Raw genomic sequence first — 16,460 nt, forward strand, 5'->3', positions numbered from 1 at the left:
ATGGAATTATAGATATATCTCTCCTTAATGCAGTCCTTCTCAAATAGTGGGGCGCGCCCCCCTGGGGGGGCTCGGCGCGATGCCAGGGGGGGCGTGTGTGACCCCGGGGAACATGCTTTTTTTGCTGCAGGGAGTAGTTTTTTTTTGCACCGAACAAGAGCACACGGCACAGAGCAGGAGATATGAAGTGCAGATAACAAACCCTTAAGAGACACCATGGAAAAATATTTAACAGGGATGAAAAGAAAGGCGGAGAGAGACGGAGATAATGAGACAAAGTCTCCCGAAAGCTAAGACGAGGAAATATGACGACGCGTATGTAGCGCTTGGCTTCACTGTGACTACGGTGGGAGAMGAGGAAAGACCGGTATGTTTACTGTGTCTARAAATGTTGGCAGCGGACAGCATGAAGCCAAATAAATGAAGGCGTCACTTAAAGACATTACACCCCAATCACGCTGATAAGCCGCTTGAGTTTTTTTAGCGAAAACGTGCCGAATATTGCCAACAATCGTCCCGCTTTGTGAATGCTACTTCAGTAAACCAGCGAGCACTGTTAGCATCATATCAGGTGGCGTACCAAATTGCTCAGTGCAAAAAACCCCACTCCATAGCAGAGGAGCTGATACTGCCTGCAGCATTAGACATAGTCTCTGTCATGCTGGATGACGCAAGTGCTGCAAAAATAAAAACTATGACTTCCTCATTTTGATTTTAAAAAATCAGCACAAATTGTTTTATTCATTTTTGTTTTATAGGTCAAAGTGTTTCATATATTGTGCTCCTGAGTTAATGTTGCTGATCAATTTGAATGTATTATTATTTATTGATTATATTTTATTTTTCAGTATCAAATGGTAAAAAAAAAGTAGTTTAAATAAGGCTTGATATTTATTTTATTTTTTTCAGGCAAATCGATGCACTTTAAGTCTTTTCTGTTACAGACTAAAAAACAATGTTAATAAAGTTATTCTTTGTAAGTTGATCTATATCTTTCTTTTTTGTTTTCTTTAATGTTAATAAGGATACAATGTTATGCAGAGGTGTACTTCTAACAATTTTATAGACAAATGATACTATTTACAGCCTCAGAAAAAATCCAAACAGGAAGTGGAACTTCTCAGGTTTTTGCCTGCCATATGAGTTCTGTTATACTCACAGACATAATTCAAACAGTTTTAGAAACTTCAGTGTTTTCTATCCAATACTAATAATAATATGCATATATTAGCAACTATGACTGAGGAGCAGGCCGTTTACTCTGGGCACCTCTGTGCACCTTTCATCCAAGCTACTCAATACTGCCCCTGCAGCCATAAGAAGTGAATATTGCAAGAAACGTTCTGAGCAAGTAATGTATGAAATAACACGCGCACAAAAATACTGCAAAGTTGACTCGGAGCTAGAAACAGTGACCATGTCTGTCGGTGCCATCAGTAGAGACACCGTAATGTGTCTGTGCTGGTATTTCCTCCTAGATCTGTACTATCAATGGGCTGTTTTATGTTAGATCTATTTGAATAGAGAACCATGGCTTGCCAAGAAAACTATCAGAAAATCCTCTCAATGGACTATTGAATCCTCCCTCATTGTACTGTAGTCCTCTGCTGCTGCTTCTGGCTACTTTAAACAGCAAATCTGACATTATCGTTACTGGAATTGCCAACTAGGGAGTTTTCTATTTGGAAGCTAGACAACTTTGTGTGTGTCATCCACTCTGTTGTACTGCTCAGGGTTCGTGTGAGTTCGTCTGTGACGTGTAGCACGCTGTCTGTGTTTTCACTTGGGTGTGTGTGCAGGTTTGAATTTGCGATTCACCAGTTCAATTCTCTCTATTTTCTCTTTCACAGCCCGGATGACGTCGGAAGCTGCTGGTACATCCTACTGTCCGGGTCCGTCTTCATCAAGGAGTCCATGTTCCTGCCAAGAAGCAGGTACGAACAACAGCAAGTTGGGGCTGGATTTGATCAAATTGTCGGCAATTTTGTAATCACGTTTTTGACCCAAGGGTGTCTTATATCAGAGTAGGACTATATGTGCATTGGACTACAGACACTACAGGTGCAGACAAGTGAATAAAACTATGATTAATTTCACCGACTGAAATGTTAGGCTCACTGACTGACTGAATTATTTGTCCCCCCCGACTGAATTATTTGTCTCCCAGTCTAAAATGTTAGTCTCAATTAATAAATGCAGTGATGAAATCCAGTCTTGCATGCGGGATTCACTTTCCCGACTGTGGGTGTCTTGAAACAATGCTCTTTTATGTAAAAGAAATTGGCAGTACGAAGCATAGTGACTTAAGAAGCTTAGCTCTAATTATTCTGTCATATCTCAGGGTCAGTAACACTCATAGCTCATATGCATGTCTGGAGCATCGTTGCCACAGACCCGCGTTCCACTCCATCTGAAAATTGCCAAGAATCAGACAGCCGCTCCCCACGCTCAAATTTAACCTTTTCCTCTTTCCAAGGTGAAAGTGTGTCTCCTTGAGAGGGATTTGAGGATATTGGCAGAGTAGACTTTAATGCTTGAGAGGCAACCACTAGGGAGAAGGGGTCTGAAAATGTTTGCTCAGCGTATGATGCAGGCACACAGGGAGGCACTTAGTTGTGCCGGAGGAGCTATATGGGTTTAATATAAGCCCACTTAGTTGTGCCGGAGGAGCTATATGGGTTTAATATAAGCCCACTTAGTTGTGCCGGAGGAGCTATATGGGTTTAATATTAGCCCACTTAGTTGTGCAGGAGGAGCTACAGTGGGGAGAACAAGTATTTGATACACTGCCGATTTTGCAGGTTTTCCTACTTACAAAGCATGTAGAGGTCTGTAATTTTTATCATAGGTACACTTCAACCGTGAGAGACGGAATCCAGAAAATCACATTGTATGATTTTTAAGTAATTCATTTGCATTTTATTGCATGACATAAGTATTTGATACATCAGAAAAGCAGAACTTAATATTTGGTACAGAAACCTTTGTTTGCAATGACAGAGATCATACGTTTCCTGTAGTTCTTGACCAGGTTTGCACACACTGCAGCAGGAATTTTGGCCCACTCCTCCATACAGACCTTCTCCAGATCCTTCAGGTTTCGGGGCTGTCGCTGGGCAATACGAACTTTCAGCTCCCTCCAAAGATTTTCTATTGGGTTCAGGTCTGGAGACTGGCTAGGCCACTCCAGGACCTTGAGATGCTACTACTATTATTCTGACATTTCACATTCTTAAAATGAAGTGGTAATCCTAACTGACCTAAGACAGGGAATTTTTCCTAGGATTAACCTCTCTAGGCTAGGGGGCGGTATTTTCACGTCCGGATGAAAAGCGTGCCCAAAGTAAACTGCCTGCTACTCAGGCCCAGAAGCTAGGATATGCATATTATTGGTAGATTCAGATAGAAAACACTCTGAAGTTTCTAAAACTGTTAATGTCTGTGAGTATAACAGAACTCATTTGGCAGGCGAAACCCCGAGGACAAAACATCCAGGAATTTTTGTTGTTGAGGTCAGTCTTTTTTCAATGGGTTTTTTATGGGGATCTAGATTTCTAAGGCACTTGCTTGCAGTTCCTATTGCTTCCACTAGATGTCAAGTCTTTAGAATTTGGTTGATGTTTTTTTTTGAGAATGAAGAAGTAGGGCTGTTTAGAACGAGGGTCGAGTCTAGTGTACTGTTTGTTAGGGGCGCGCGACCTGAAAGCTCGCTCCACTTTGTTTTTATCCGCTATTGAACGCAGTTTCTCGTCTTAAATTTGATTGATTATTTACGTTAAATAAGTAAAATTGTATTAGGAAAGTTGTTTGAAATGTTTGAACAAAGATTACAGGTAACTTATTAGATATTTTGTAGTCATGTTGTGCGAGTTGGAACCAGTGTTTTTCTGGATCAAACGCTCCAAATAAATGGACATTTTGGAGCTTTAACGACGGAATTAATCGAACAAAAGGACAATTTGTGATGTTTATGGGACATATTGGAGTGCCAACAGAAGAAGCTCGTCAAAGGTAATGCATGAATTATATCGTTATTTCTGAGTTTTGTGTCGCGCCTGGCGGGATGAAATATGATTGTCTGTGTTTGTTTGATGGGGTGCTGACCTCAGATAATAGCATGGTTTGCTTTCGCCGTAAAGCCTTTATGAAATCGGACACGGTGGCTGGATTAACAAGAAGTAAAGCTTAAATTTGGTGTATTGCACTTGTGATTGTATGAAAGTTAAATATTTCTAATAGTTTAATTTGAATTTGGCGCTCTGCCATTTCACTGGATGTTGTCAAATCGATCCCGTTAACTTCTTAGGGATCAAATCCCGTTTTTAAATGTCAGGAATTGTGAAAAACTGAGTTTAAATGTATTTGGCTAATGTGTATGTAAACTTCCGACTTCAACTATATATCTTCATTAATAAAACAGTCCCAGTCAGCTAGAAAAGGGCTAGAAAAGGGTTAATGGAGGCAGTGCCCTATATAAACCCTTTATTGATCACACTTTCCCTTTAATTTGTCTTCATTATTATCACCATTGCACTGAACCTAGCTGATCGCCCACACTTCGCCTGAAGAAACCTCCCTGATCTTCTTGCCTAATGGGAACCACAACCATTTGTCAGCTGTTCCCAGCAAGCTTGGGTCCAGTTTTATAGGAATATAAACTTAATTGCCATGTGAAAACTGACTCCTCCCTTTGTTCCAAATGACACCCTATTCCTTACAGTATGTAGTGCACTAGTTTTGACCAGAGCCCATAGTGCTCAGATCAAACGTAGTGCAATCTACAGGGAAAAGGAAGCCATTTGGGACGTAACCCTTTACTAACTCTAACTGCTGTCATTTCCTGATGAAAACAAGTTGCGCCGTTGTCTAATGAACTTCTGTAAAGCCTCTAAGACGTACAAGGACATTTCTGTGACAGAGGAAAGGTCTTTGCACATTTTTGCTGTTGTGTGAGTTGTCGTGCTGTCCCCGACCCCAAAAAATGTTGGTTGACCGAGAGTCGTTCTGTTCTTTCGACCAATCGTTTGGTCAATGTTTAAACTTCTTTGTTCATATATAGACAGATATACCCTATGTGTTTGAATAAAATCAACTAAATATGCACTGAGCTTGTGTGATGCTTTAACGACACTGTTTGATTAAATAACTAACACACAAATTAATCCAGAAAGTACCCGATACTCACACAAAAAAATGACAGCTAGTCCCTGTGTAACTGCCACACGTTGTCTCATTCTCCTCCCTACTGTCGCGAAAAGGCACGACAGCACAGCAAGTGTTTTTTTTTTGTGCTATCCGTGCTGAAGCTGCAACATCATTTCAGCCATTTAGTTTCTTTCTTGTTTCTGATTGAAAAGTTATGTTCCCGAAATCCCTAATTTGTTTACGACAAACATTCCCTCAACCCTTTCTCTTTCCGTGAAACATGTAAGCATCACATGCGATCAATATGGCCTGACCTATAGCCTATCATAATCACATCAATAAATTGGTTATAACAAACTCTGAACACAGTAACACATGACAGCAAAATGTTTGTGGAGGACATGAAAAAGAAACTCGAAACGGGCAAATGTTTACTGGTTGCTCAGGAGGGAAAGGGGAAGTCAGATCTGTGGAAGACATTCATTTAAAAAAAATGTAACCTTTATTTAACTAGGCAAGTCTGTTAAGAACAAATTCTTATTTTACAATGACTGCTGGGCCAACTGTTTGCCGCCCTATGGGACTCCCAATCATGTTTTTCAGCCTGGATTTAAACCAGGGGCTGTAGTGACGCCTTTTGCACTGAGATGCAGTGCTTTAGACCGCTGCGCCATTCAGGAGCCCAGATAGATTTGACTTAGTTGTGGAAACTACTGGAGATCAAGAGAAAGGAGGGTATAGGAGCAAGTGTTGCGTGAGTATTGTGTGTTTTAACAGTTGCTGTTAGATTATACTTATTTATTTTTTTCGGACCATTTGGAACAGTTTAAACAACACTAAATAAGTGTACCAGAAAGTCTGTTTTAACTGGGGGGGAAGAAAATGTTTGTATATATATATATATATTAAGCCTTACAGCAGACTAAAAACAGTTGCATGCGTTTGTGAATTGCGGTTTATTTATTGTTTAGGCTAATTATTCAAAGCTCAAACTAAAATGCTTGGTTGCATTTCAAAGCATGAATGTCTCGTGCTGTGTGATGGCATGAACGAATGAATGGTTAATTGATTGATCCAGTAGCCTATATATTGAAATATAGGCCTAAGTACGTTACGGTATTAAAACTAAACAGGATGCGCTCTTAGGCCTACAGCTCAATGGTTGATATACAAGGATACTATACAAAGCCTACTAATGATAACTACATTACTTATTATTATAATGATAATCATAATAATTGTAGTAACAATAAGGAGATCAAAAAAAGGGAGGTTATAGGAGTGAAAGCTGCGTGCATATTATGTGTGACAAACAGGTGCGCTTAGATTAGAGTATTTTTCTATCTGTTTGGAACAGTGTAAACAACACTAAATTATAAATAATACCATTTATGTTCTAACGAAAACAAATTGTAACGACTATATTACAGCATAGTAAAGATGTTAATTTTGCCGTTGCATGCGGCTTGGTGTTCACAGAATCAGTATGCTGTCAAACACTCAAACAGGCAACAGAAGAAAGATCTGTCTTATTTCCATAGATCAATATAGATTTATTAGGCCAGGCACATTTTAAAAGTTAAGCTATTGAATATAGAACTCATTTAAATTGGGGTTTCCTCTCTCCTCCATTTTTTTTTGACAATTAGGCTAAGGCAATGGCTGTTTCCTCGTCTCTGCTGCTGCCTCCGCCGCATTGTTGTCAATCCCAATATGTTGGTTAACTTTGCTATTATGCACATAGCAACATAGGGAAAGGCGGAAATTCTGTTGCGCACTGAAGATTGTTTCAGAACTGTGGAAAGCGACCATATCCAACTTGGGAGAAAGCGCACGTGTTGTAATTTTAGATTTTAGTGTTGCACCGTTATTTTTACATATAAAAAATATATATACAATTTCAGTATCACATGTCTTACAGTGATGGACTGTGCCACCCCTGTGGCCTCCACGATGGATTAGTCCACTGAGACAGGCACGAATCAGACGGTTGTCTTGTGCACCGTGAAGAGATTTCTTTTTTGTGACTGCTCGACTGAAGAAATCTCGGTCGACCAACAGGCTATTGACCAAACAATCGACTAGTCGATTAAATGAGGTATGCCATAGTGAGATGTATAATAACAATCCTCTTTTTTGAATTGTTACTCACTATGCCAGTGTTGTTGTCCAACCCTTGGTTTGAGATACGCTGTTTACACTGAACGTCCAAGCTCAAATTCACAATTATAAGAACGCTTGTTGAATTGAACCTGTAAATCAAGCGCTGTTTGTGGGTTGAATACTTGGATAAGACAAAAAAACAGGACCAAAACAGCACAGTATAGCATATTCAGACACTCCCCACTAGTCAACATTGTAGCCTGTTGCATCATAGAGTTCATGTATATGGTCTGTAGGGAAGGACTGGTGGAAGAAAGGGTCACCCTCTCACTCACACCACCCCACTCCTGGCCTGTACGCTCCCAGGCCTGCAGGAAGTGAGCTGTGCACTGGAATGTTGGCCAGAGTACGCACAGCGTAGCTAGAGACAGGCAGACACACACACACCCCCTCTCACACTCACTCAAACACCAGCAGGAGGGTGCAACTATGAGCGGAATGAAATGCTGCGATTGATCAGAACTTTCCCGAACTGGATGTACTCTTCTAGGTAGTTGTAGACTGAGGAAGGACTTTGTGAGAGAGGATATACATACCAGATGACAGACGTCTGACAGGTATGAGTTCATTGAGCTTTTCTTAACTTCCAGGCCCTAGGCGTGAGTCTGTGAGACATGTTTTCCCTAGGAGGACCAGCACACAGTAGCACAATGGTAGGTTGTAGCTGAAATTATGACTTTTCTCCAGCAAGGGAGCTGGTGGGTTGAATGATTAGAGTATATGAAAGATGTCAGGAATGCAAGGCATGTTTTTTAAAATTATTATTTCGGTATTGTTAGCGAGTACACTGTGCCTCCAGATCAGCTCAGCAGAGAGATTTGTTGGGTTGAGGTTATACATCCGTTTGGCAACTGAACTAACACTACATGTACCTTTTGTGCTTTTGAATTTGTGGGGAAATGTATGAAAGGTGTAGACACGATTTGATGTTTTGAGATGCACTCCACTCGATGTGTACCCAAATGGATGCACTCCACCCTATTTCAGCGTCATTGAAGCATCAAGTTATATTTCGGGAAGTAAAATGTATGAGTCATTAGTCACAAGTCACTTGTGAATTCTTTTCCTGGATGTCGGCTTCTATTTACAGTTCAGGAAGGCTACCATGTGCCCGAACGGCATTTGTTTGTGTTGGATGGGCGAGAAGGCATCAGACGCTCTGCAATCTTTCGATGACCTCTAACCATCTGACTGTCTGTTTAGCCTTTGGTCGGTTGGAGTTGGTTGGAGACCTTAAACCATTAGTTTCCCGGTCATGTTTTCATTGACTTTGATTAGCCCTGAGGCACTCTCTCTGCCCACCTCCTTGCGGCTTCACAACCACCAAGCAGCAAAAATCTTGCATAACCAGGGGATTAATCTTTGTCTGTTAAAAAAGCAATTCGTACTTGTAACCTTTACTGTTTCCATCTAATGATTTACATTCCCAAAACGTAAACATATAGCATTGTTATGACTCGCCTGGACAGGTGGGGGAAGTTGTAGTGGATTGACGCCTAAACAAGTCCCACATGTGGAAGTCAACTCCCCTTCCCCCTACACTCTCTCTTCGAACATAACCTTATTAGCTCATATACTGTGACAGTTGTAGAAAGAACACTATGAAATGGCGTGTCGGAGTACTTATGGAAAGGAATGTAAATGGAAGGGCATGATTGAGCACGCTATTTGGTGGTCTCACAGCTAAGAGTGCATAAGATGCAGCTGAGGCAGTCTCATCACCAGTCAAGTCAAACAGTAATGATTGGCATTAACCCCACACAGCTTAACACGCTCGACATATTGTAGTAGCCCTGTACATCAATCCTTCTTTTAGAACACGCTTAGACGCCATGTTTTTAAAACCATTCTTGTCAGTCATCAAATGTAACCTTGAAATGCTATAATTTAGGACTAATGGGAACAAACAGGATTGTGAAAGAAGCATTGATAGGGTCACACGTGTAACAGTATTTATTCCATCCTGCCCCAACCTGGGCTTAAACCAGGGACCCCCTGAACACATCAACAACTGCCTCCCATGAAGCATCATTACCTATCGCTTCACAAAAGCCATAGGGGTAACAACGACTTCAAGGTCTCAGACCGATTGACATCATAGAGTTGAAACTCTACACGCGTGCACCACTAACTAGCTAGCCATTTTACACTGGTTACATTCACGCCCTTTGCCGTTCTCATTTTCTGCAGCAACCACACGACAGAGCCCAACCGAGTGATTCGGGTCCCCCAACCTGGGCTTGAATCAGGGACCCTCTGAACACATCAGCAACAGTCACCCTTGAAGCATCGTTACCTATCGCTCCACAAAAGCCACGGCCATACATAGCAAAGAACACAACTACTTCAAGGTCTCAGACCAAGTGGCATCACCGATTTGAAACCCTTTTAGCACACACCAGTAACTATCTAGTTATTTCATACAGTTTACAATTGGAATAGAGAACTTGTGGCAACTGCAGCATTTATATAAACAAAAACGACATGACATTATAAAATCCGTGTACACGGTGTGTGGTTAAAATCAGCAAAAAACACATTTCTTTCCACAGGGTCGTGGGGTGAGACAGGGATGCAGCTTGAGCCCCACCCTCTTCAACATGTATATCATCGAATTGGCGAGGGCATGGCACTACAACAGTCTGCAGCACCCAGCTTCACCCTACTAGAATCTGAAGTCAAATGTCTACTGTTTGCTGATGATCTGGTGCTTCTGTTCCCAACTGAGGGCAGCCTACAGCAGCACCTAGATCTTCTGCACAGATTTTGTCAGACCTGGGCCCTAATTGTAAATCTCAGTAAGACAAAAATTATGGTGTTCAAAAAAAGGTCCAGTTGCTAGTACCACAAATACAAATTCCATCTAGACACCGTTGCCCTAAAGCACATAACTATACCTACCTTGGCCTAAACATCAGCGCCACAGGTAACGTCAACAAAGCTGTGAAAGATCTGAGAGACAAGGCAAGGACCTTCTACGTCATCAAATGGAACATGAAATTCGACATACCAATTAGTATCTGGTTAAAAATACTTGAATCGGTTATAGAAACCTTTGCCCTTTATGGTTGTGAGGTCTGGGGTCCGCTCACCAACCAAGAATTCACTAAATTCACTGAATTCACTAAATGTTCACAAACAGAGCCCCAGGACAGCAACACAATTAGACCCAACCAAATAACAAGAAAAGAAAAAGATAATTACTTGACACATTGGTAAGAATTAACAAAAAAACTGAGCTAACTAGAAAGCTATTTGGCCTTAAACAGAGATTACACAGAATGCCTGCCACTGTGTCTGACCCAAAATGAAGGAAAACTGACTATGTATAGACTGAGTGAGTATAGCCTTGTCATTGAGAGGCCAGCATAGGCAGACCTGGCTCTCAAGAGAAGACAGACTATGTGCACAATGCCCACAATGAGGTGGAAACTGAGCTGCACTTCTTAACCCCCTGCCAAATGTATGACCATATTAGACATATTTCCCTCAGATTACACAGACCCATTAACTCCCATATCTACTGGGTGAAATACCACAGTTTGCCATCACAGCAGCAAGATTTGTGACCTGTTGCCACAAGAAAACGGCAACCAGGGAAGAACACCATTGTAAATACAACCCATATTTGTTTATTTTTCCCTTTTGTTCTTTAACTATTTGCACATTGTTACAACACTATATATATATATATACTGCTAAAAAAAATAAAGGGAACACTAAAATAACACATCCTAGATCTGAATGAATGAAATATTCTTATTAAATACTTTTTTCTTTACATAGTTGAATGTGCTGACAACAAAATCACACAAAAATGATCAATGGAAATCAAATTTATCAAACCATGGAGGTCTGGATTTGGAGTCACACTCAAAATTAAAGTGGAAAACCACACTACAGGCTGATCCAACTTTGATGTAATGTCCTTAAAACAAGTCAAAATGAGGCTCAGTAGTGTGTGTGGCCTCCACGTGCCTGTATGAGCTTCCTACAACGCCTGGGCATGCTCCTGATGAGGTGGCGGATGGTCTCCTGAGGGATCTCCTCCCAGACCTGGACTAAAGCATCCGCCAACTCCTGGACAGTCTGTGGTGCAACGTGGCGTTGGTGGATGGAGCGAGACATGATGTCCCAGATGTGCTCAATTGGATTCAGGTCTGGGGAACGGGCGGGCCAGTCCATAGCATCAATGCCTTCCTCTTGCAGGAACTGCTTGACCACACTCCAGCCACATGAGGTCTAGCATGTCTTTGCATTAGGAGGAACCAGGGCAACCGCACCAGCATATTGGTCTCACAAGGGGTCTGAGGATCTCATCTCGTTACCTAATGGCAGTCAGGCTACCTCTCGCGAGCAAATGGAGGGCTGTGCGGCCCCCCAATGATGAATGCCACCCCACACCAGACTGACCCACGCCAAACCGGGTCATGCTGGAGGATGGTTGCAGGCAGCAGAACGTTCTCCACGGCGTCTCCAGACTGTCACGTCTGTCACATGTGCTCAGTGTGAACCTGCTTTCATCTGTGAAGAGCACAGGGCGCCAGTGGCGAATTTGCCAATTTCTTGGTGTTCTTTGTGTAAGCACAACCCCACCTTTGGACGTCGGGCCCTCATACCACCTCATGGAGTCTGTTTCTGACCGTTTGAGCAGACACATTGCACATTTGTGGCCTGCTGGAGGTCATTTTGCAGGGCTCTGGCAGTGCTCCTCCTGCTCCTCCTTGCACAAAGGTGGAGGTAGCGGTCCTGCTGCTGGGTTGTTGCCCTCCTACCGGCCTCCTCCACGTCTCCTGATGTACTGGCCTGTCTCCTGGGTAGCGCCTCCATGCTCTGGACACTTACGCTGACAGACACAGCACACCTTTCTTGCCACAGCTCGCATTTGATGTGCCATCCTGGCGTGAGCTGCACTAACCTGAGCCACTTGTGTGGTTGGTAGAACTCCGTCTCATGCTATCACTTAGATGAAAGCACCGCCAGCATTCCAAAAGTGACCAAAACATCAGCCAGGATAGCATAGGAATTGAGAAGTGGGTCTTGGTCACCACCTGCAGAACCACTCCTTTATTGGTGGTGTCTTGCTAATTGCCTATAATTTCCACCTTTTGTCTATTCCATTTGCACAACAGCATGTGAAATTTATTGTCAATTCAGTGTTGCTTTCCTAAGTGGACAGTTTGATTTCACAGAAGTGTGATTGACTTGGAGTTACATTGTGTTGTTTAAGTGTTCCCTTTATTTTTTTGAGCAGTGTATAATATGACATTTAAAATGTCTTTATTCTTTTTGAACTTTTGAGTAATGTTTACTGTTAATTATTTTATTTTTCACTTTTGTTTTATCTATTTCACTTGCTTTGGCAATGTAAACATGTTTCCCTGGGATAGCAGTTTTAAGGCCTTCCCCAAACTGTTGCCTCAAAGTTGGATGCACAGAATCATCTAGAATGTCTTTGTATGTTGTAACGTTAAGATGGTCCTCCCTTCACTGGAACTTCACTGCAACCTGCCCAAACCATGAATAACAGCTCCAGATCATTATTCCTCCTCCACCAAACTTTACAGTTGGCACTATGTATTAGGGCAGGTTGCGTTCTCCTGGCATCTGCCAAACCCACATTTGTTCGTCGGACTGTCAGATGGTGAAGTGTGATTCATTACTCCAGAGAACGCATTTATGTTGCTCCAGAGTCAAATGGTGGAATGCTTTACACCACTCCAGCCGATGCTTGGCATTGCGCATGGTGATCTTAGGCTTGTGTGTGGCTGCTCGGCCATGGAAAACCTTTTTTGAATCTCCCGAAGAACAGTTCTTGTGCTGACGTTGCTTCCAGAGGCCATTTGGATCTCAGTAGTGTGTTGCAACCAAGGACAGAAGATTTTTACACTACACGCATCAGTTCTCGGGGTCCCATTCTGTGAGCTTGTGTGGCCTACCACTTCGCAGCTGAGCCGTTGTTGCTCCTAGATGTTTCCATTTCACAATAACAGCAATTACAGTTGACCGCTGCGGCTCTAGCTTGGAAGAAATTTGACAAACCTGTTGGAAAGGTTGCATCCTATGATGTGGCCACGTTGAAAGTCACTGTGCTCTTCAGTACGGGCCATTCTACTGCCAATGTTTGTCTATAGAGATTGCATGGCTGTGTGCTCAATTGTATACACCTGTCAGCAACAGGTGTGGCTGAAATAGACGAATCTACTAATTTGATGTATGTCCACGTACTTTTGTATATGTATGTACACTGGGGGGAATTTACACAACATAAACAAAATATTATATGTACTGATATGTGACTTCCTAATAGTTTATTTGGGAGTCACATCAACACACATTTTGGTGTTGATTTCGTAAATATGGTACAAGGGAACCCTCGTCTCAGTTTGGGGACTGAATGCATCATACAACTCTTGCAGTCTTCATTCTTCATCCAGGAATTTTCCACTTGAAGTGTATTTTTACTCTGACGACTTATCCAACTTATCAAATCTAATTATATTTGTCACATGTACCGAATACAACAGTTGTAGACCTTACTGTGAAATGCTTACTTACAAGCTGTTCAAGGAGGAAAGTTTGTCTATCGTTTGAACAGGAATAACAGAAATTACAGATTTAATACATTTAGCTTGGCATCAGTGGGATTCAAAGTAATTTTCCCTAAACTCTTCTTTTTTTCTCTCTGTCATTTGTTCTCTTTCCCCAGTTTTGGAAAGCGTTCTGCAGGGAGCATGAGACGTGGATGTGAGTGCATCGTTCTGGAACCTTCGGAGATGATTGTGGTGAGTCCCGCCAGCATTCCCAACTTTACCACAGTGACGTCACATCAGGCAACAGCACACCGCTTCATACACTGATGTACTGGGAAGGGGGTTTATAAAGGCGACTTAGGGCTAGCTTATGGGGACGTGACTTAGCAATGACCTAACATGTTTTATGAGGACTTTTACACCCCATCTAATTTAGATGATGCGCCCACAATGTAAGTTATATTTAATGGCCTTTATTTTATTTCTGTTGCGGTGTAATATCAACTACAAGTAATGCTAGTGCTTCTGTTGACATGGCTTCAGCTATAGTACGTGCAGCAGTTTTCTTGTTCACTGCTCACTCACATACTTAAATGTGATGACTATATAAAGTGTTGCAGTAATTTCCAGTTATTTTTCACTCTCCAGTCGAAGGCTACAGTCTGTGGTGTAACGTTTGACGCACTTGACACAGACCTTTTCTAAAAAGTGACGTTGAAAACCAACCAATCCAGCTTTACCAGGACATAGAAGTAGAGGCACAATGCAATCTGCGGTCGAACAGTAGGCCTTGGAAGTGTGCTAGATCTTTAAAGATATGAAAGCCCACTCTTATTTTCTCCCTGACGTGTGCAGGCACACACCACACACCACACATAATCATGCGCACACACATAATCGAGCACACACACAGACTACAATTTGACACCAATTTAATCACACACAAATCTCCTATTGCTCCGTTTGAATAGAGCAGTCATACTTAACCTATGTGTTAACCACCATCTCCCATACAGTATGGTTGCAACTAAGATATCTTCTTAGTAATCAGTGTCCTATGGATTTCTATAATAATATTCATATAGGTGGTGCATTTTTGTTAAATGTGTCTCCAACAGCTAAGCTCCAGCTCTTCTAATAGCCTTCTCTCTGTCCTGCTGTCGATCATTACCCCTTCCTGGCATGGTCCTCGGCTATTATGGGAGCAACAAGCTCCCTAGAATTACTGGGAGAATGGCTTTGGAGTGCTATGATACCGAGACACCAGCGGCTCTCACGCAAACCGAACCGATACTCGTACGTGCGCACACACTCCAACCAAATCAATACACACATACACAAACTGATACACATCACATGCACTTTCTCTTGTTCTTTCTCCTCTCTCATACACAACTCTGTCATCCACCACGGCTCCCCTGCCGTTGCCATAGCAGCAGTTGGTATGGCAGAGAGAGGTAGAGAGATTTGATGTGTAATCCCAAAGGCTAAGTGCTATGAAATGTGAAACCGCAGTAAAGAAGCTGGCAATGGAGGACAGTGTGCCAACTGTAAAGGCCTTAAATGTGTTATTCTAGCACCAGGCATATGTCACCAGGCTACTGCACACGACTGTTAAGTATCAAGTTGTAAAATGTTTTTCGTTATCAGAGAAAATGTTTTGCTGCAATATTTTGTACATGTCTTCCAATAGCCCATGCCTCATGAAAATAGCTTTCTTTCTCCTCAAGCACAAGTTGTATTCATCATTTATCAGGCCAGTTGTGCCATTATCCCTTATGTGCCATTTCACGGGGCTGTGACTCTGGAAGGTGCTAGACAGCCAGAGCAGAGCCAGGTAGACAGTGTGATCGGGAGGGAGGGCAGCAGCTGACGGACGCTGGGGGGGTTGGATGTGGGGGGGGCTGGCTGACGCTGGCTGGCTGACGCTGGCTGGCTGACGCTGACTGACTGGCTGGCTGCAGCTCAGCCAGCGACCGAGCGTCAGCAGCCAGCGACCGAGCGTCAGTCAGTAGCCAGTAAGTGTTAGTGTCCAGTCAGTAAGTGTTAGGTCAGCCAGTCAGTAAGTGTTAGGTCAGCCAGTCAGTAAGTGTTAGGGTCAGCCAGTCAGTAAGTGTTAGTGGTCAGCCAGTCGTAAGTTGTTAGTGTCAGCCAGTAAGTTGTTTAGTGTCAGCCAGTAAGTGTTAGTTGGTCAGCCAGTAAGTGTTAGTGTCAGCCAGTAAGTGTTAGTGTCAGCCAGTAAGTGGTTAGTGTCAGCCAGTAAGTGTTAGTGTCAGCCAGTAAGTGTTAGTGTCAGCCAGTAAGTGTTAGTGTCAGCCCAGTAAGTGTTAGTGTCAGCCAGTAAGTGTTAGTGTCAGCCCAGTCAAGTGTCCAGCGCAGTCAGTTCAGTGTCAGCCAGTCCAGTCAGTGCAGCAGCGCAAAGTGAATCCTCAGCTAACGCCAGTCTTCCGTCAGTCCAGAATATTGGACAGCCAGCCCAAAACAATACCGTCAGGGTGGTCAGGTCTATCAAGCCATCAAGCACCAGCCGGTCGGTCCACATATCAGTTGATCAAGCACAGCGCCCAGGTCAGTTCCAGTGATAGGAAACAGCCACAATTCCGTGTCCAGCCAGCCAGT

General features: G+C 42.7%; 1 protein-coding gene across 1 annotated transcript in view; it reads left to right on the forward strand.

Annotated features, from left to right (window-relative positions):
- LOC111965514 (rap guanine nucleotide exchange factor 2-like) overlaps positions 1-16,460 on the forward strand; it is a 149,188-nt gene that overhangs the window by 50,059 nt on the left and 82,669 nt on the right. The window contains 2 exon segments of the mRNA XM_070444238.1: positions 1,851-1,934; positions 14,018-14,093. Coding sequence (XP_070300339.1) covers positions 1,851-1,934; positions 14,018-14,093 — 160 coding nt within the window.

The sequence above is a fragment of the Salvelinus sp. IW2-2015 genome, linkage group LG6.2, assembly GCF_002910315.2.
Source record: "Salvelinus sp. IW2-2015 linkage group LG6.2, ASM291031v2, whole genome shotgun sequence".
NCBI classification, from domain to species: Eukaryota; Metazoa; Chordata; class Actinopteri; order Salmoniformes; family Salmonidae; genus Salvelinus; species Salvelinus sp. IW2-2015.